This window comes from Meleagris gallopavo, chromosome Z (genome assembly GCF_905368555.1).
Source record: "Meleagris gallopavo chromosome Z, MGAL_WU_HG_1.1, whole genome shotgun sequence".
Classification (NCBI taxonomy): Eukaryota; Metazoa; Chordata; class Aves; order Galliformes; family Phasianidae; genus Meleagris; species Meleagris gallopavo.
Window position 1 is genome coordinate 70,047,243 of NC_139435.1, and position 17,398 is coordinate 70,064,640.

Consider the following 17,398-nt stretch of genomic DNA (forward strand, 5'->3'; position numbering starts at 1 on the left):
GATTTAAACTTTTCACTTCTTGTTGTCCCTGATGATTTTAAGGCGAGTAATCAAACTGTTGCAGGGTTTGAGTGACCGTCCTGGTGGGTGATGATCAACAAAACTGTAGATTGGATTAACTACATCTGTTCTAATCAATGGAGATTTACGAATTATGCAACGAGTGCAATAAAGCGGATTGCAGAACACTTAGATGCCGCAAGTAGGAAGGCCTGGGAAAATAGGATCTCCTAAGACACGATACAAGCTGAAGAAAGAGGTGCCTGTGTAATGCTGGGTACTTGTTGTTGCACCATCATCCCAATAACACAGCTCCGGGTGACAAAATAGCTAAGGCATTGCAAGGGCTCTCCACCCTTGCCAATGAAATGTCAGAAAAATCAGGAATAGATACTTGTATCACTGGATGGTTGGAGTCCTGGTTTGGTGAATGGAAAGGAGTGATTGTATCCACACGTACTTCTTTGATGGTAGTAAAAGGAGCCCTGATGGCCATTGGTCGCTGAGTTATCCCCTGTATGAGGGGATGGTAGAGTGATTGATCGAGACAGCACTGTTGAAGTAAACACCGATGCAGCCACCACATTTGGATAAAATGATGGTAGTAGAGGAGATGGGAGATAAAGAAAATGAAGAAGAAGGAGATGTCTATAAAAGTGAATCTTGAAAAACAAAGAAAACAAAAGGAATTGCAGAAATCAACAATCTATGAAAAAAGAAAAAGGGGGGAATTGTGGGAATCAAAATGTTGTTTCCGCATTAGAATTGGATAATGTGTTGTTTTTATTTCATGATCTCTGCTGTCATAGTTCTTCTGGGGAGTCTTTCTGCTTAACTCGGGGAAGATCTCTGATAGTTTACGTCACTTATCCTCAGCACGACACTGACTCTGCCTCCTCCTAAGGACACACCTGCGAACTTCAGGATGTCTCCTCCAAAATCCAGCACCACTGCAGACAAAGAGAAGGAAAAACAGAGTTAAAGGGACGCCTTCTTCCAGGAGCCATGGGAAGGGCCACTGTGCCTGGAGAGGACCAGCGTGGTGGTGCGAGACCAGGGCACGGCTCCAGAAAGCCCTGCTCCCAGGGCCGCTGCAGCCACAGCCCTGGAAGCCGCATAGCCAGCAGGGAGGCAGCGCCTCGAGAGACGGTGCACGGCGTGGTGGGAGCAGGAGGGCACCTCTGCAGAGCGTCTGCTCCAGCTCTGCGCACCGCTCCACTCAAGCAAGCCACCCAGAGCCACTTGCCCGGGGCCACATCCGCAGGCCTTGTGAAGACCTCTGAGTGGGTCTGGGTGACCCGCCGGCCTTCCTGGGCAACCTGTGCCACAGTTCGGTCAGCGTCACCGCAGAGGCCTCTCCTCCTGCCCAGCAGAACCTCCCGCCTTTCAGTTTGTGCCCACCGCCTCTTGTCCTGGTGCCAAACAAACAAGCAATGGAAGGGCAGGCAGGGCACGCGCACAGGCTGCTTGTGCTGGTTGTGGCTGGGTGGATTCCTTCTATTTGTGGTGGCTCTTACGGTGCTGTGTTTTGCGGTTCTGATGAAGCATCATCCCGACTGGGGGTTGGGCTCGTGCCTGGTGCGCGCAGCCGGTAAGCGCGCGGTCGGAGTCCACGCTGAGGTCTATTTTAATTCTGCACAGAATCAGGTGCTTGGCAGTCCTCTGCAAAGCCAGCACGCTCCCAAACAGAAGCGTGGCTGTTCACACACAGCTGTGGACAGAACTGTTTCTCTTTGCAGTTTTTAATCGCTTGCTCCAGTTCTGGGTTGCAATGAGAGCAATAGATACCGTAAGCCTGGCTTGAGGATGAAAGGATTGCTCTGGTTGAGTAGTGTTGCAGACACGGTGTAATTACAGGCAGGAAAAGGGAAATTCTGGGGCTTGAGGCAATAGCTGAATGCCATTATCCTTGCACCCTTTCCTCTGTAGTTCTCTTAACCTTACGCATCAGATGAAGTAGACATTCTGCAGCTGTACTCATCATCCTAGGCTGAACAATATCAACTCGAAAGATAAGGAGAGCTCCCATTAATTCATTCAGAAACGCAGAGGGAGACTGATGCTTAGCGTCGTGCAGTGACACAGGCAGACCTGCCTGTGGCCCTGCCGTAAGTCCCTGCAAGGCAAAGAAGATAAGCTAGTTTCCAGCCCTGAGAAGGCAGACCGCAGTAACTCACTAGATGAGGGAAACTGGATCCTCATCCCTGCTCGGAATAGGAGGAGGAGCCACTCCTTTTCCCCGAAGCGGCTCGGAGCAACAGCTGAGAGGCTATGGAGTGGGAAAGACACGAGAGGAGGGTGTGCAGATAACAGTTTGAGGCCAGCAAGTTACAGCCACGTTCAACTGGTCTAGCCAAGGACTCATGCCACTGGTTCTAAACCAGTGTCAGGAGAAAAAGGCAAAAGGGGTTAGCAACTGGAGGCTACTTGCTGAGAGGCATCAAGGCAGCCATCTGCCACCTGGATGAGCTCTCCAAGTAGGTTTGTCATCTGCCAGGTGCCTGCGTTCATGAAGAGAATTGAAGAAGATGTGGAAAGTGAAAAGTGTTGTTTCTGCATTGATCACTGAAAAGGGGCAAGTGAGCTAAAGAATTAAGCTGTAACATAACTGTAGAATTAGCTGATGTGGAATATAATAATAGCGTATACATATTAGTAACATATTTTAGAAACATAGTTACTGGATTGCCTAACAAATACCTTCTTTTAAAGCTGCAATAGAATTTAAATGTTTTAAACAATGTGGGTACGGTGCTCTGAACTAGGAAACATACTGTGAAGTTGTTCACGGCAAGAGTGAAATATATTTAACAAACTTTCAAGGAGCCAGGGCCTTGACACAAAGCAGAGCTGTCCCACTCTGTGGGAATGTGAGGATGATGCCACGTGCAGGCTTCAGGATACTCCCCTCCATCCTCCTTTCAAACTTATCTCTATGCAAGGACAAATAAATGACCAAAACAATGACCCGGTGTAAAGGGGGTAATTGACAAGGGGGTAATTAAACAATTAAGAGGCTATGGTTGTAAAACAGTCATCAGAGAGTTATGATCAAACTTGTTAGGAAAGCAATTGTTAGAAAGCAATTAATCAATTAAGACATTTGTGTCTGAATGTTATAAGATTTGTGCTTACTTGGTATTTGTATGACTAGTGAAGCGTCATGAAAGAGTGTGAACCTGCAGTACTCAGCCAATGAGGAACCAGGACAGAAAGAGATAAGCGTTGGGCAATAGGGGATAAAAGATGTAACGCTGTTTTCTCGGGGCGCTCTTGCTTGCAGGACGCCCGCCATTGCAATCACAAATAAAATCTGCTTTATCAGAGAAACCGTCTTGGAAAATTATTTGGATATTTCCAACAAAGAGGCCGTGGGATCTGATAAAGATGGACAACTACTATCCACTGCTTCTCCTTCAAGGCGGGTCACATGAGAATGCAACAAGGAGATGACAAAATCTGAAGGGAGATGGCTAGTGTTCTCCTCAACCTTCCCGCTGGGTGACCATGACCCAGGAAGAAGGAGGCAAACCCAGCAGGTGAATGGCTGGTGGTGTGATAGAGCCATAGAATCATTAGGGTCGGATAAGACCTCTCAGATCATCAAGTCCAACTGTCAGCGCATCCCCACCGTGCCCACTAACCACATTCCTCAGTGCCACATCCACGTGTTCCCTGAGCACCTCCAGGGACGGTGACTCCACCACCTCCCTGTGCTGCCAGTTCCAATGCCTCACCACTCTTCCTGGGAAGAAATTCTTCCTAACGTCCATGGTGTTACCCTTGCTCAGGGTTATGGGTACTGTGTTCCTGGACACAACTTTGAGATACCAGGAGTATTGATGTTGGATGAAACGCAGCTGACCAGGAGGGGCAAGAATTCTGGGCAGTATGCTGGCTGGACTGATCAATGGAGCTTCAAACTGGATATGGTGAGGGAAGGGGGTGTATTTCCAAGCAAGAGAGAAGAGCCTGGAAACACTGTCACTTTTGGAAACGGCCAAGAGAAACCTCAGATTTGGACCGGAGGAATTCAGCATGGCTCCTCCAACAAGGTAACAGGGCCGATAGCCCAGCTGAAGCATCTCCACATCAACACACGCAGCATGGTTAATAAGTAGGGGAGGAGTCACAAGCTACAGTGCAGTCAGAAAACTATGACCTAGCTCCTGTCACAGCAGTGCGGTGAGACGAATCACCACACTGGGACGCTACAATGGAGCGCCACAAGGTTTTTGGAAGAAAGAAGGCAGGGAAGGAGAAGCAGGGGAGCTGCCCTCGGTGTTAATCAACGGGGACTGCAAAGAGCTGCCTCTGAAAAACAGCCACGATCATGTTGAGAGCTGAAGGGTAAAAGTCAGGCTCTGGCCCGTGGCCCCTGGCCCGCATGGCCCAGCACAGCTCTCAGTGCAGCCGTCCCTGCCGGGCACCATCACGGCGGTGGCCCTATCTTAGCAGAGAGAAACACCACGCCGTATTCGTGTCACCGCTTTTAGGCCGTACGCGCAGTTGTGAGCAGCCGTTTTCAAGGAGGAAGCGCAGGAGAAATGTATCCAAAATCTCTGACAGACACCTTGAGACCTCACTGAGAATGGCAGCTACTTCCATTCGACGGACTGATGTGTTCCACAAAAACAAAATGTCAGATGGCTTTGGTGCTGCCCTTTCTATGTTTTAAGAAAAGTAACGCCTCCTATTTTGTTACGTCGGCCCATGGCGCCAGAGGCAGATGCTGGAGGTAGGGCAGTAGGGGCTGGCATCCACCCGCGTGGTGTGAAGATGTGCTCCCACACTCCTCCCCCTCCTTACACTTCCCCCGCTCGGTTCATTCCCCAGCTTCCTAGCTTTAGCTTTATTATTTAGCTTAACATAATATGGAAGTGATAAGAAAGTCTTTCAGCCACCCTGCCTTCTAGAGGAGCTCTGCAAGTCACTGTAAAGAAAAACTAAATAAAGCAGGTTAACTTGTGTATCTGAAGAATGTCAAGTGGCATTTGAAGCTGTGCCACTCTCTACCGTATCTTCATCCAGCTGCCAGAGCCTGTGCCATAGAGCTCTCAGCACTGCTGGTCTGCAGGGCACCCTCTAGGACCAAGACATTCACAGTAGGACCTTGACACTCACTTCCTCTTTTGGCCTGCCCAATACAGTCCTCAGCAAGCACGTCATGGTTTGTTTAGGCTTCGTTAGCTTCGCTAAGATTTCAGCTTAGATTGACTGTGCTCCTGTGATCCCGTGCGAGTAAGAGTGGATTCAGCCCTGCGAGTAGGAGTGGATTCAGCCAGACCTAGAGGCTCCTTGCCCCGCGCTTCAAGGAGTTTGGAAAGCAGCCTCGTGACTCAACAGGAGTGTTAAGTCACTGCATGATACCTACACTGCGTGAATAATACAGATGATGTTTATTCTGTATCAGTAAATAGATGTTAATACGTAGATGTAGATGTAAAGACAAAAGCTTCCCTATTGCGAGTGAAGATGATGGCGCACTGGTTTCCTTCGGTAACAGCACGATGAAGCAAGAGGGCTGTGTCTTTCAGGGAAGCCAGCAGAGGGGCTAGCAACGAGCACACGAAGGGGTGTGCAGGGCCTCAGGGCTGGAGCAGCCAGCCAGCTTAACTTAGGGAGTGCAGCCTCCTCTCAATCACACTGCTGAGCCGGTATCGAAGAGCTTGCAGGCTGACTACAGGGGGTGTTCTCAGGAGCGGGATGGTTTCAGCTACCAGGATGGAAACGGAAGGGCTGCTGGTGCTCTCCAAACTTCTCAGGGCTGAACAGAGTGGAGAAGAGAACAGAGTGGAGGTCAGAGCCCCTGTCTGCGCAACGCAAGCCAGGAAACCCTCCTGCTGTGCCCACCCCACCCAGCTCTTCCCAGGGCTTGCGGAGCGCTCCTGGGTCGGGACCGGGGTTGCAGCTCGCCGCCCAGGGTCTTTTCATCTCCTTGCCACACCGCTCTGACCCCCACGCTGTCCTCACTCACCCTCGATGGTGTCATTCAGCTTCTCCTCACGCAAATTTCTCAGGTGCCGCCCGGCGAGCCCTAGGCACACACAGCCCGTCACAGATCCCGCTGGCCAGCCCACCTTCCCAGCACAGTCCCCCCACCATCCCCTCTGCCCTGGCCATGCGCCCACAGCACCCCGGGAGGCTCCGAGGCACCCAGAAAGGCTCCCACCGCCACCCGCTGCACAGGCAGGGCTGCCGGAGGGCAGCAGGGAAGCCCTCGAGTGCCCGGCCCGCCTTGGGCCGGCACGGCTCCGCGGTCACGTGGCTCAGCACAGAAGGGTCAGGGTCGTGGCTCACCAATGAACCTGACGGCCGCCTCTTGCAGGGGCTCCTGGGAGCTCTGCAGGTAGGACAGGCTCTGCTCCAGGAACTGGTCCGCTCTGCTGCCGTGGCCCACCACCTGGAAGAGGGCACACATGGATGGGGCTGGCGCAGACTCTTCCCCTCAGGCAGGCAAGCGCCGTGCGTGGCATGGGCCTCCGCCGCCTTCACCTGCCGGGCCGCTGGCCCCGACAGCCGGCCAGCAGAAGGGCGGGGCCTCCGGGAGGGAGAGGAGGCCGGAGAAGAGGCCGGAGAAGAGCCCGAGCCACCACGCGCTTGAGGGAAGGGGTGCGTGAACGGCGGCAGGTTGCGCCCTTCGGCCTGCAGCCATTAGAGGTGCGGGCACCGGCCCCACGCCCCGGGCCAGGGATGGCAGGCCTCATCTGGGCCGGGTCTTGGGAGCTCTGGGGCACTTGTCCTCACCAGGCACTTGCCGATCCTCTGCGGCTGCGCTGTCTTCAGCAGATAGCTGAGGTGCTTGCGCTTCAGCAGCTTGGCCGCGCAAAGAAGGGCTTCCCCGGAGGCCTGCAGAGGAACAGAGACCGGGAGATGCCTCCAATGCCCGCCGAACGGGGCCGGTGCGTCCTGCACCTTGCCACGGCTCGGGCCTTTCCTGGGCTCTGGTGGGAAGGAAGATGCAGCAGCTGGGGAAAGGTGTCTGTTCTGCACTCAGGCAGAGGCGTGGGCCAACCACTACCTCTGGCACTGGGTGCTACCAATGCCCAGGCCATCCTGAGGGCTGCCAGCACCTCCTTCCTCCAGTGACTGTGCAGCTTAGAAATGCCCACCTGAGCCACGCTCTGGTCCTGATCGTGCAGGTGGAAGAAGAGAGGCACGAGGATGTTGCGCACTTCCTTCTTCATCTCCGCTCTGTGGGCACCCCCTGCAACCTCCATGGCATCCTTACAAAGAAGGATGGAGAGCTGCCTCATCTGGGCGGACTCCTGTGACGCAGAACAAGGGAGGAACTGAGTCCTGCCTCCAAGCCCAGGTTGAGCAGGCGGGGTGGGCTGGCTGACAGGGACCCAAACATTTGTGGCTCTCCCACTCGCAGCAGGGAGCTGAGGTAAGCCAGCTGTGCAGGCAGCACCATTGCACAGCTGTGAATCACTGTCAAGGCTGTGCATCTGCAGGGCTCTGCACGGGGAGGGGCTGCCCCAGCACAACAGCCTGACAAGCACCAAGCGAAAGGTTTCCTGCAGGCAGCCAGGCACTGTGGTGGGAAGAGGAGAATTTGCAGGCCAGGCCAGTTAGGAACACGCCACGCGCTCACACGCCTCGCAGCCATACGAGCCAAGCCTCCCGCTCCCCCGCCAGGCTTACGTTTAAGAAGAAGGGCAGCAGGAGCTCAGGCAGCTGCAGGGCAATGGGTACCGCCTTCTGTCGGTCTGCCAGGTGCAGCACGTTGTGGAGGACAGTGGTGAATTTCACACCGACGCTGCTATTGGCATCCTGCAGTTGCTGCGTGACCTCTGGCAGCAGGTCTTGCAGAGTTACTGCCTGTGGCAAACACAGCATTTCTTCTTCAGAAACCCCAAGTGCCTCCCCAGCAGAACACCTCTGCTTACAGATGGCACAGCCCAGGGAAGAAACCTGTTTGGGGCCGGATCTGAGCACACTGCGGCCCCGTAGGATGGGATGGGACAAGATGGGATGGGACTGGACGGGATGGGACGGGATGGGACGGGACAGGACTGGACGGGATGGGAAGGAGTGGAGGGCTGGGATGGGATGGGATGGGATGGGACGGGACGGGACGGAGGGCTGCTGCCTTTGGCTCCGAAGGCTGCCATCTGTGTCAGCACAGTGGAGCGGCTGACACCTCTCAGGATTATGGGCAAAGTCACCCATAATAACCTGCGGACACCGTTGCTTGGTGCTGGGCTGCAGGCCCTCTTTGCCATCCCTTTCCCTCAATGCCACCCGCTCACCATCTTGGGTATCGCAGACAGCCTGACCAGGCTGGTGGTAGCCAAGTCACGCAGCACTGAGTTCTGACTCTGCAGGTGTGACTGGAGGAGGCTCTGGATCCTGTATTTATTGACATCCGCCACGATGTCAGCGACCTTAACGCAGTCCAGGAGCTGAAACACACCCAGCAGTATCATGAGAGTACCATCCCCATCGGCAGGATCCCTGTGCTGAATTGCCCTCCCGCAAGGCCCAGGGCAGGAGGCCAAGGCCAGCCACAGTTCTGTCTCGTGGCAGCACAGCTCCCTTGCCTGCTGCTCCTGCCCTCACAGCCATGTGCAGCCTATCGCTCTCAGGAGCTGCACAAAATGCATGTGCTTCCGCCCTTTTCCTCAGCCTCGTGTGGAAAAAGGCCTCGTGGCAGGGGTGTCCCCGGGGGTGAGAGTGGCCCTGCTCCGTCCACATGCAACCTGACCCTCCCCGCTCTGCCAGACAGACTAAGGATCAAAGGCACCTCCAGGAGGCACCGCTCGCCTCTATGCTCACCTCAACGAACATAGCCATGGCCCCGATCTCCTTGTGCTCCTGTCTCTGCACGAGAGCTAAGAGTGTTTCTTCAAACACCGCGGGACCGCAGAGAGGTGCTGTGTTTTGCAGCGCCCTGGTCAGGGAAAGAACGCAGAGATGCACTCAGTTTGCTGAGAGAAGCCTCGCCTACGAACGACTGGCCGTCTTCCCACAGGCGCCTGCTGTGGGACCACCTCAGCTTCCCAGGCTCCTGGGCTCTTCCCACGCTCGTTGGCCACCCTTCTGGCTGCTGTGCCACACAGCTCCGGCACAGGCCGCGGCACTGCATGCAGAGCCAGCCCCAGCAGTAGCCGCAGTCAGTGGTGCGCAGGGAAAGGGCGCTCTGGGAGGTGACGGGCCCTGCAAGTCCTTTCTCACCAAGCAACAGCAGCCCCTCTCCAGGGGAAAAGAGCTGGGGAGACAGGGATGAGAGGGGAGGCTCTCACCTGGTCAGCACAGCCACACCTGTGTGGTAGGTCTCAAGGCTCATAAGCATGTCCCAACCACCTTGCTGCTCTATGTCCTCCACCAGACTGTCACTCCCCAGGTGTTGCAAAAGAGCTCTCATGCTCTCCACCACACGCCTGCGGGCACAGCAAAGCATGCGTCACACGGGGAACCCTGGCTCTGGGCCTGGGGCAGAGACCTGGCAGCAGGGATGGAGCACCTGATGTTGTTCACAGGCGACATGTCCTCCATGTGACTGATGATGGGACTGAAGCAGCCACGCTGTGAGCACTGCAGCATGAAGAAGATCTGGAAGAGCATCCCCGCGTACAGCTCGTGGATCAGCTGCCAAGCAGACTCTTCACTGGAAGGCAGATGGAGGATCGCATGCAGGGCGTGGCTTATCTGCAGGAAACACCCAAGGATGGCCCACAGTGTACAGCCGCCCTTGCCATGCTGCCCAAGCCCATGGGCTGAGATGTTCGGGTTCGAGGGCAAGGAAAGAGAGGACAAAGGGCTGCAGAGGGGCTGCAGGGGGAGGAGGGAGGAAAGAGCAAGGGAGGGGACGGGAAGGGAGGGGAAGGAAGGGGAGCGGAGGGGAGGAATGGTGCGGAATGCCGCCCCGCCAGGGGTGAGCGAGGTGTCATCCAGAAACTCACAGCCAGGTAACCGGTGCAGTTGTGGCCCGGGCCAAGGCCATCGTGCCTGGCCGTTGGCCATTTCTGCAGCAGGCTCTCCAGCACAACCTCTGCAAGGCTGGGTTCGGAGACCATCGTCTGCCACATGATTGCGGAAGACCTGCAGAGACAAAGCACGCTGTGTCGTGGGCTGCCCCAGCCACCATCCCTTGGCCTGTGCTGGTCCCAAGGGTCTTCAGCCATCCATGAGGTGGGCGGGCCCCGCAAGTGTCGCACCATGGGATGTCACGCAGCACGGAGCTGACCACACACTGCGGGTTCAAGCGCGTCATCTGCAGAAGGGTCTGGATCGCGATGTCTCGGAGCGACTCCTTACAGTCCGACACGAGGTGGTCGTAGATGCTCTGCACGATCAGTGGCACCTGGAGGAGACACAGGGGCACTGAGATGGAGCACAGCCACAGCCCCAGCTGCCACCGGGAAGTGCTGCTTCCCTCCCGTGGCGCTTCACCGGCCTGAAAAGCCAACCGAGCTCCCAGGCTCCACTCTCAGATCAGGGGAAGCACCCCCAGAGGGCAAAAGCACAGGGCAATCTGGCTGAAAACTGCTTACATTCGAGAGCTGAGAGCCCGCATCTTTCAGGACTGCATCCAACGCCCTGGCAAGCACCTTGGTGTCAGAGACCCTCGGCTGCGTCATGCCCTCCAGGACGGTTAGGATGAAGTGTCCCTTCTCGCTGGGGCAGAGCCAGCTGCCCTCTACCTGTGGGGAGGAGGAAGGGAGATAAGGCCAGATGCACTGTGTTTAATGGTGGTGGGGCACACGTGAGCAGCAGTGAGGGTGGCTCTGGAGAGAGAGAGAGAGAGCCGGGGCAGCACTGGCACTGTGCCCCAGGGGAGCACAGTGCTGGGCTGACTGCGGTCTCAATGGGTGCAGAGAGGGAGCTGTTGTGCAGAGCCATGGCTGGGCTGGAGGTCAGGGTCACAGAGCACTGGCTCTGCAAGCAGCTGGGGCTCAGCAATAGCCAGAACAGCTGCAGGCACAGCTCAGACACTGGGATAAAGCCTTTGGCTACTCCCTGCTGAGACACGGCTGGACCCTGCAGCCGGATTGTTGAGAGGCTGACACAGCCCCTGCCTCGTGCCCATGCTTCCTGGCGCACTGGCTCATGTGAGCCTCCTGCCACGGGGGAGGGTCAAGCATCCCAGCAAGGGACGAGCTGCTTACCAGTGTATTCAGGGCAGCATACTGGGCGCATAAGAGGTACCAGTATTCACCCTCCGCATATAGTTTGAGACTGGAAGGTCCAAGCTCGTAACCTGGGCAGCAGGAGAAACAGAGAGAGAGTGGTAGGAATGACGGGGAGAAGGCAAGAAGAGCACCTCTCAGGCTGCAGTGAGGCAGGAGAGCTAGGTCCAGCTTTCTGCTCTGAAGGAGGAGAGAAGCCCTGCCATACCGCTGCTACAGATTCCCCAAGGCAAGGAGGGCGGCCAAAGAGGTGCGCTGCCTCGCCCGGGCCTTATTGTGTGAAACACCGCAGCCCATCCCAGCCTCTCTTACTCTGTCGCATTGCCAGGATCCCGTGGATGCCATGCAGAGCCTTCATAGAATCATGCCTGATGTCCTGGTCCTCCTCGGCACAGCACAGGATGAGGTACCCCAACAGCTGCCCCACCAGCATCTCAGACTGCTTTTGTACGGAGCAAACCCTGCCCCTGCTTTCACTGAATCGAGATGAGCTCTGAGGAACGAAGGAAAGGCAGAGTAGCTGGGCTGAACTGGTGCGCCCAGGACAAAAGCCCTGACCAAAGCCCAGAGCCAGCAGCGGGCTGAGCACCACAGGAGTTGAGCGCCAGCGCTTTGGCCAGCTCTGCTCTGGGCCACGCAGGGGCCGACCCGTGGCAGACCCACATCCAGGTGAGAAGCACACGGACTGTCTTTGGTGGGAACTGCTGAAGGGTTTTGAGTGGCTGCTGGATTTTGGTGTCTGGGGGATTCTGCCCCCCGGGCAGATTCTGGTCTGGCAGGAAGCCCAGAGCTACCAGCTTACTAGGGCGCCAGGAAAGGGCAAGAACGGGGTTAAATGCTGCCTGTCTCTCCGGCTCCTTACCACCATCAGAGAAGCATGGTCTAGGACCTTGCTCAGGTTGGCAATCCTCCTCATGGCACACTGGCGCACTCTCACCTTCTCAGATTTGGCGCAGGGCAGCAGGGCCTGAGAAGACAAAAGCTGTTGGTCAACCACAGATGCGATGGCAACTCCTGAAGCGGCTGCTCTGCCAGGCACTGGCGGACTACTGACAAGGTGCCCAGGCTTCCCCTGAACAGAAGAGCCTGGAATGGAGGCCCGGCCTCCTGGCAGCCTCAGGAATGGCTGCCCCAGAGGAGACCTGCTGCGGTCACCGATCATTATCCCCACCCTCAGCTCCTACAAAATGGCCTCTGCCCCTTCTCCAAGAGGGAAGGGCTTTGGGGCTGGCATGCTGCTGGGTGCCCTCAGCGGCCAGAAGAAGAGAGGTTCAAGGCCGAGCTCCCTTTGCACGGTGGCCACATCCCAGCAGACCTCGGCCTTGCTGACATCTGGCACGAAGACCATCACCGAGGCAGGCAAGGAGGGCAGTGGGTCAGCAGAGCCAGCTGCCACTGTGGGGTCTGGGAAGGGCACTCAACAGCCTTCCACTGCTCAGGTGCAAACCACTGGGTTCCAGGTGGTTGCGTCCCCACCCCATCGCACGCTTTCTGTGCCTGCTTCTGGGACGCGGCGCCCAGCCCAGAGCGTCCCTTCTCTCTGGAGGAAGGGAGAGCCCCTGTGAGCCTTGCTCTCTGCACGTGTCAGACCTGCAAGACGATCACCAGGTTGAGGGTGGTGGAGCACGGCGGAAGACACAGCAGCACTTGCAACACGCTGTCCAGAGATTGCAGCATCTGCAAGAAGAACGGAGCAGGTGTGCACTTTGGCTTGCCCTTTCTTTGCAGGAAGCTGGCTTCAACCCCTGCCACCTGACGCAGAATTCAGCCACCCTGCGGTGCTCTATACTGCCTCAGGATCTGCCTTGGCTGTCTCCTTCCAGCAGCCAAAGCGAACTGGAAAAAGCGTACAGAACTGGCTGGCAGGCTCTCTGTAGCACAGCCAGCGCTTACCTCATCGTAGAGAGAAGAGTCAGAGCTGCCCTGCTCCTCCTGCACGGCGAGAAAGCAGATGTAGCTAATGCAGGGGCTGAGGTGCCGTTGGATCTGGGCTCCGATCTCAGCGCTGCAAGGAGAGGAAACTCCTGTTGGATGCTGGCAGCTGGGGCATGCCTGCTGCCGTCGGGCCCTTGCTGTGGAGAGGCCCTGGCACAGCCGGGCTCTGGGGCACTTGCCTCCTTGCAGTGATGGCGAGCACGGCGTGCCTGCCCAGGCACATCACCGGGCACTGGTAGCTGGGGAAGTTCTTTCGCAGTAGCACCTGGACAGAGACGGACGGCGCAGCTGAGCTGGGACACGGGCGCAGCCGGCGGCCAGCAGCAGGATGCACCGCGGGCACAGCACCGCCGTCCCCGCGCCGGCACCGGCACCGGCACCGGCAGCCGAGGCAGGAGCCCCGTGGCCGGCAGGCAGGTCTGCGCCCAAAGACACCTGTCCCACTCGTCCCCGTTCGCACCGCAGGGCCGGCGTCCGGCCAGCTCGGCCCCTTCCCTCAGCGTCGCCGGGTGCCCGCTCACCTCGTGCTGCGCTTCCAGCTTGCCGTCGGGCAGGTACCTCCCCTCCAGCCGCAGTCTGCAGACGGTGCGGAGGGAGGCCAGGAACCTCGACCTCGCGTCCAGCTCCTGACAGTCGGAGAGGCGAACGGGAAGGGTGAGAGGGCGCGGGCAGCGGGGCCGCTGCGCGGAGGGGGTGCAGCGGTGGTGCGGGGGGCCGAGGGCAGCAGCTCTGCGCGCCCAGCAGCGCTCCGAGAGCCTGGGCGCGGGCAGCAAGCACGGCGGCACCCGGCTGGCAGCGGCGGGCAGAGCCTCGCGCCGACGAAGTCGGACATCGTTACCTTCTCCCGGCCGGCGAGGAAGGACCAGAAGAACTCGCAGTCCTCCTTCTCTTTGTCGTCCAGCTGCCCGACGCCGGAGGCAGCGGTAGCGTCATCTGTTGAAGAAGGAGCGGGGAGAGTTGGGGGCGAGCGCGGGAGGCGCAGGAAAGAGCCGCGCCCTCTCCGGCTCCGTGCCCGCCGCCCTTCAGACGGGGAGCCCCGCGTCGGCTCCGGCGCCGGTGCCCGCTCTTCCCCTGGCGGAGCGGGGAACGAGGCTCCCGGCGTAGAGCAGGGTGCGCTCCCTGGCCGCGGTCCCGCCCGGCGCGACTCAGAGCCTCGCTCGCCGGGCGGGCTCCACGCGTAGCGGCACCGACAAGGCGGCGCCGTGCTGTGGCCTCCGGCCCCCGTCGAGCCCCGACCGCAGCCCGCAGTGGAGACGGGGCCGGGGCCGAGGCTGGCCGGGCCCGGTGCAGCCCGCGTACTCACCGGTCTGGAGACCGCGGGTCTCCTGCAACGACTCTCGGCCATCGATCTCTGTCCTCGGGGAACGCAAGAGCCGGGACTCTCGGAGAACGCCGTCGGTGGAACTGGGGGCTCCTCCGCGAGCCGCGCTGCTCCCGTGCAGTTCCATCGCGATCCTCCTGGACACTGCGGGGCTGCCGTGCCGGTGCCGAGTAGCCCCAGGCGTTCCACGGGCGTCACAACAGGCTGTGACCCGCCGCCTGTGTCACAGTGGGTGCGCTGCCCACTGCCCGAGGGTTGCCACGAGGCTGTCTGCCTTCGGGCACGTGAGCTGTCTCGCTGAAAGTCCGGGCTGACTATGGCCCCAGGCACTACACAAACACACCGCCTGTGATGCCCTCCCCTTTCACGGCGCCTCTGTCACATTGCTGCCTTAAGCTTTAGCATCGCTTCTCATCGCCATGGTATCGAAACGTGTCTTGTGCAGAATTACAGCAACGGTGAAAGCACCCGAGGAGTGTTCGGCACTTCCGTCCTTACAGTTCTGCGAGGAAGGGCGAGGGCGAGGGCAGGCTGAGCCAATTCTAAGGCCAGGGCTTTTGTTCTCATTGCTGCTTGAATGTGCGGGATGGGGTGTTCCCGGTTCCGGCCCAGACGACGTCAGCAACACAGCGATGCAGCGGTTGTTGCTGAGCACTAGGTGCGATCCCAGGGCTGGGCCGGGCTGCTCGGCGGGGAAAGGACCACCGCCACGGCAGGCAGCAGAAGCAGGGCTTATTCTGAATGCCGTGGCACCATGCGGAAGGCCGCAGAGCTGTGGGGAGGTGGCCGCATTCAGAGCAGCACAGAGGGTTGTGAGTTTTAGTCAACACACACACGCTCACACGCTCACACACTCGGCCGTTCATTTAAATCATCCCCGCAAGTGGGAAGCAGAACCTCCCAAGGAAACGCACTCTTCCTTATTGACCGTTGGGAGACGGGGAACTGCCGAAAGGAGAGGGAAGGAACATGCCAGCAGTGGATGCGATAGGCAGTGCCAGCAGGGCGTCCCCTGCTTCTAAGGGCACTTTGCCTCTCCCACCCATCATGGACTCTCTCCCGCTTTGACTCTTCTCAGGGTCTGCGGGGTTTGCTCCGTTTGCACCCCACATCCACACAGCCAGTGCGTGATGCAGAGGCCAAGTGGAGCACCGGCTTGCGAAACAGAATAAACTACCGAGATGAGCTCCCTCTACCACGCAAAATATTTGCAGCTATTGCCACAAGTATCAGTTGCCTTGCCTTCAAACTGACAGGTTTCATCCCAAGATCATTCTTCAGTGAGGGGGTCCCTGGCACAGGTGCCAACTGAAGGGATTGGTGAACTAACAAATCTGCTGGGCAGTATTCCAGAAGCCTATCTCAGAGTCATACGCTGAATCAAAGTAAGATAGCGTGCGCCTTTGTCTCGAGTGAAGTGTGGTCATATTTCAAAATCCCGATTAGCGGAATGAAAGAGAGGTAATCATTCTGTAATACAGAGTCATCCCTTTGCCTGGGATTCCTTTCCAGGTTTTGTCTTTGCAGATCAAGAAAAGGCTAACTGAGAGGCTGATAGCGTCGTAACCGAGCGTCACCAACACACTAAAAGAGCTGTTCACGAAGATCCCAGCACTGGCATCGTCACATCTTGTTCACCTCACTCACATGTGGTCCACTAGTGAAATAGAAGAAGCACACAGCCACCTAGATACTGCCTAATAATTCTAATTCTTGAGACTGCATTGGTAACACAGGAAAATCACCCGCTATGTCATACCAGTACTAACGTTGTTATTTGCAATACAACCAGTTACAAAGCAATACCCGTAAGTAAGAAGCACACAGTCCCAGTCGTTGTAAGGGCTGGATGCTATTTTCTGCCTTGAGATGAGGCCAAGCGTATCATGCTGGAACCCACGCAGGGCCAATCCCTGCAGAAACACAAGCATATCCACGACCCCAAGTTATCAGCGATAAGGGGCCTTCCCTTAGAAAGAAGTTACTGCCATACTCGTTTTTAAAAAGGTGAGCCTCGGAACTGTCAACCTCTGGTCATTCTCACCTCTGTGCCAGGGAAGATCATTGAGCAGATCCTCCTGGCAGCTATGCTAAGGAACGTGCAAGGCAGGGAGGTGATACAGGAGAACCAGCTTGGCTTCATCAAGGGCAAGCCCTGCCTGACCAACCTAGTGGCCTTCTGTGATAGTGTCACCGCATGAATGGACAAGAGAAGAGCCACTGATATCATCTATCTAGGCTTTACTAAGTCCCTTGTCCCGGTACCCCACAACATCCTTCTCTCCGCATTGGAAAGATACGGATTTGATGGGTGGACTGTTCAGTGGACAAAGAACTGGCTGCAGCATTGAGTCCAGAGAATGGTGGTCAATGGCTCGGTGTCTAGATGGATGAGGGGTGACGAGTGGTGTCCCCCAGGGGTTGGTGCTGGGGCTGATACTCTTTGATATCTTCATCGGTGACACTGACAATTACAGTGGGGTTGAGTGCACGCTCAGGAGGACTGCTGGTGACACCAAGCTGCGGGGTGCAGTCAGCACCAGAGGGATGGGGTGCCATTCAGAGGGACCTAGACAGGCCCGAGCAGAGGGCCCAGGTGAACATCACGAGGTTCAACAAATCCAAGTGCAAGATCTTGCACCGGAGTTGAGGCAATCCAGTACAAGCTGGAGGATGAAAGGATGGAGTGCAGCCCTGGTGAAAAAGACCTGGGGGTAATGGTGGATGGCAAGATGGACATGAGCCAGCAGTGTGCCCTCACAGCCCAGAAAGCCAACCGGATCCCAGGCTGCATCAAGGGAACTGTGGCCAGCAGGTTGAGGGATGCGATCCTGCCCCTCTACTCTGCACTGGTGAGACCTCACCTGGAGTGCTGCACGGGGAGTCCTCAGTGCAGGAGAGAGAGAAACCTGCTGGAGCACGTCCAGAGAAGGGCCACAAGAATGGAACACCGCCTGTGAGGGCAGGCTGAGAGAGCTGGGGCTGTTCAGCCTGGAGAAGAGAAGGT

The 17,398-nt window shown here is 57.2% G+C and overlaps 1 protein-coding gene across 1 annotated transcript; it reads right to left on the reverse strand.

Moving 5' to 3' along the window:
* Nucleotides 1-916: 916 nt before the first annotated feature.
* Nucleotides 917-16,847, reverse strand: LOC116217624 (maestro heat-like repeat-containing protein family member 7). The gene is made up of 22 exons (XM_085214107.1): nt 16,637-16,847; nt 13,909-14,720; nt 13,592-13,696; nt 13,175-13,335; nt 13,029-13,140; nt 12,726-12,812; nt 11,998-12,102; nt 11,448-11,628; nt 11,115-11,206; nt 10,500-10,649; nt 10,164-10,309; nt 9,909-10,047; nt 9,470-9,654; nt 9,249-9,386; nt 8,782-8,896; nt 8,256-8,408; nt 7,648-7,824; nt 7,113-7,268; nt 6,748-6,849; nt 6,301-6,403; nt 5,978-6,037; nt 917-5,767 (listed from the first exon to the last, which is right to left on the reverse strand). Exons 1-22 carry the CDS (start codon nt 16,845-16,847, stop codon nt 5,613-5,615), a joined length of 3,645 nt encoding a protein of 1,214 aa, XP_085070233.1. The 3' UTR covers nt 917-5,612.
* Nucleotides 16,848-17,398: the final 551 nt, after the last annotated feature.

Excerpts from the sequence above, each read along its gene's own strand:
- LOC116217624 (XM_085214107.1), bottom strand. The coding sequence starts at position 16,847 with ATGAAGATATCAAAGAGTATCAGCCCCAGCACCAACCCCTGGGGGACA. Across the intron at positions 13,336-13,591 it reads AGCTGGAAGCGCAGCACGAG|GTGCTACTGCGAAAGAACTT; the intron begins GTGAGCGGGCAC and ends GTCTCTGTCCAG. Across the intron at positions 5,768-5,977 it reads GCTGAATGACACCATCGAGG|CCCTGAGAAGTTTGGAGAGC; the intron begins GTGAGTGAGGAC and ends CACTCTGTTCAG.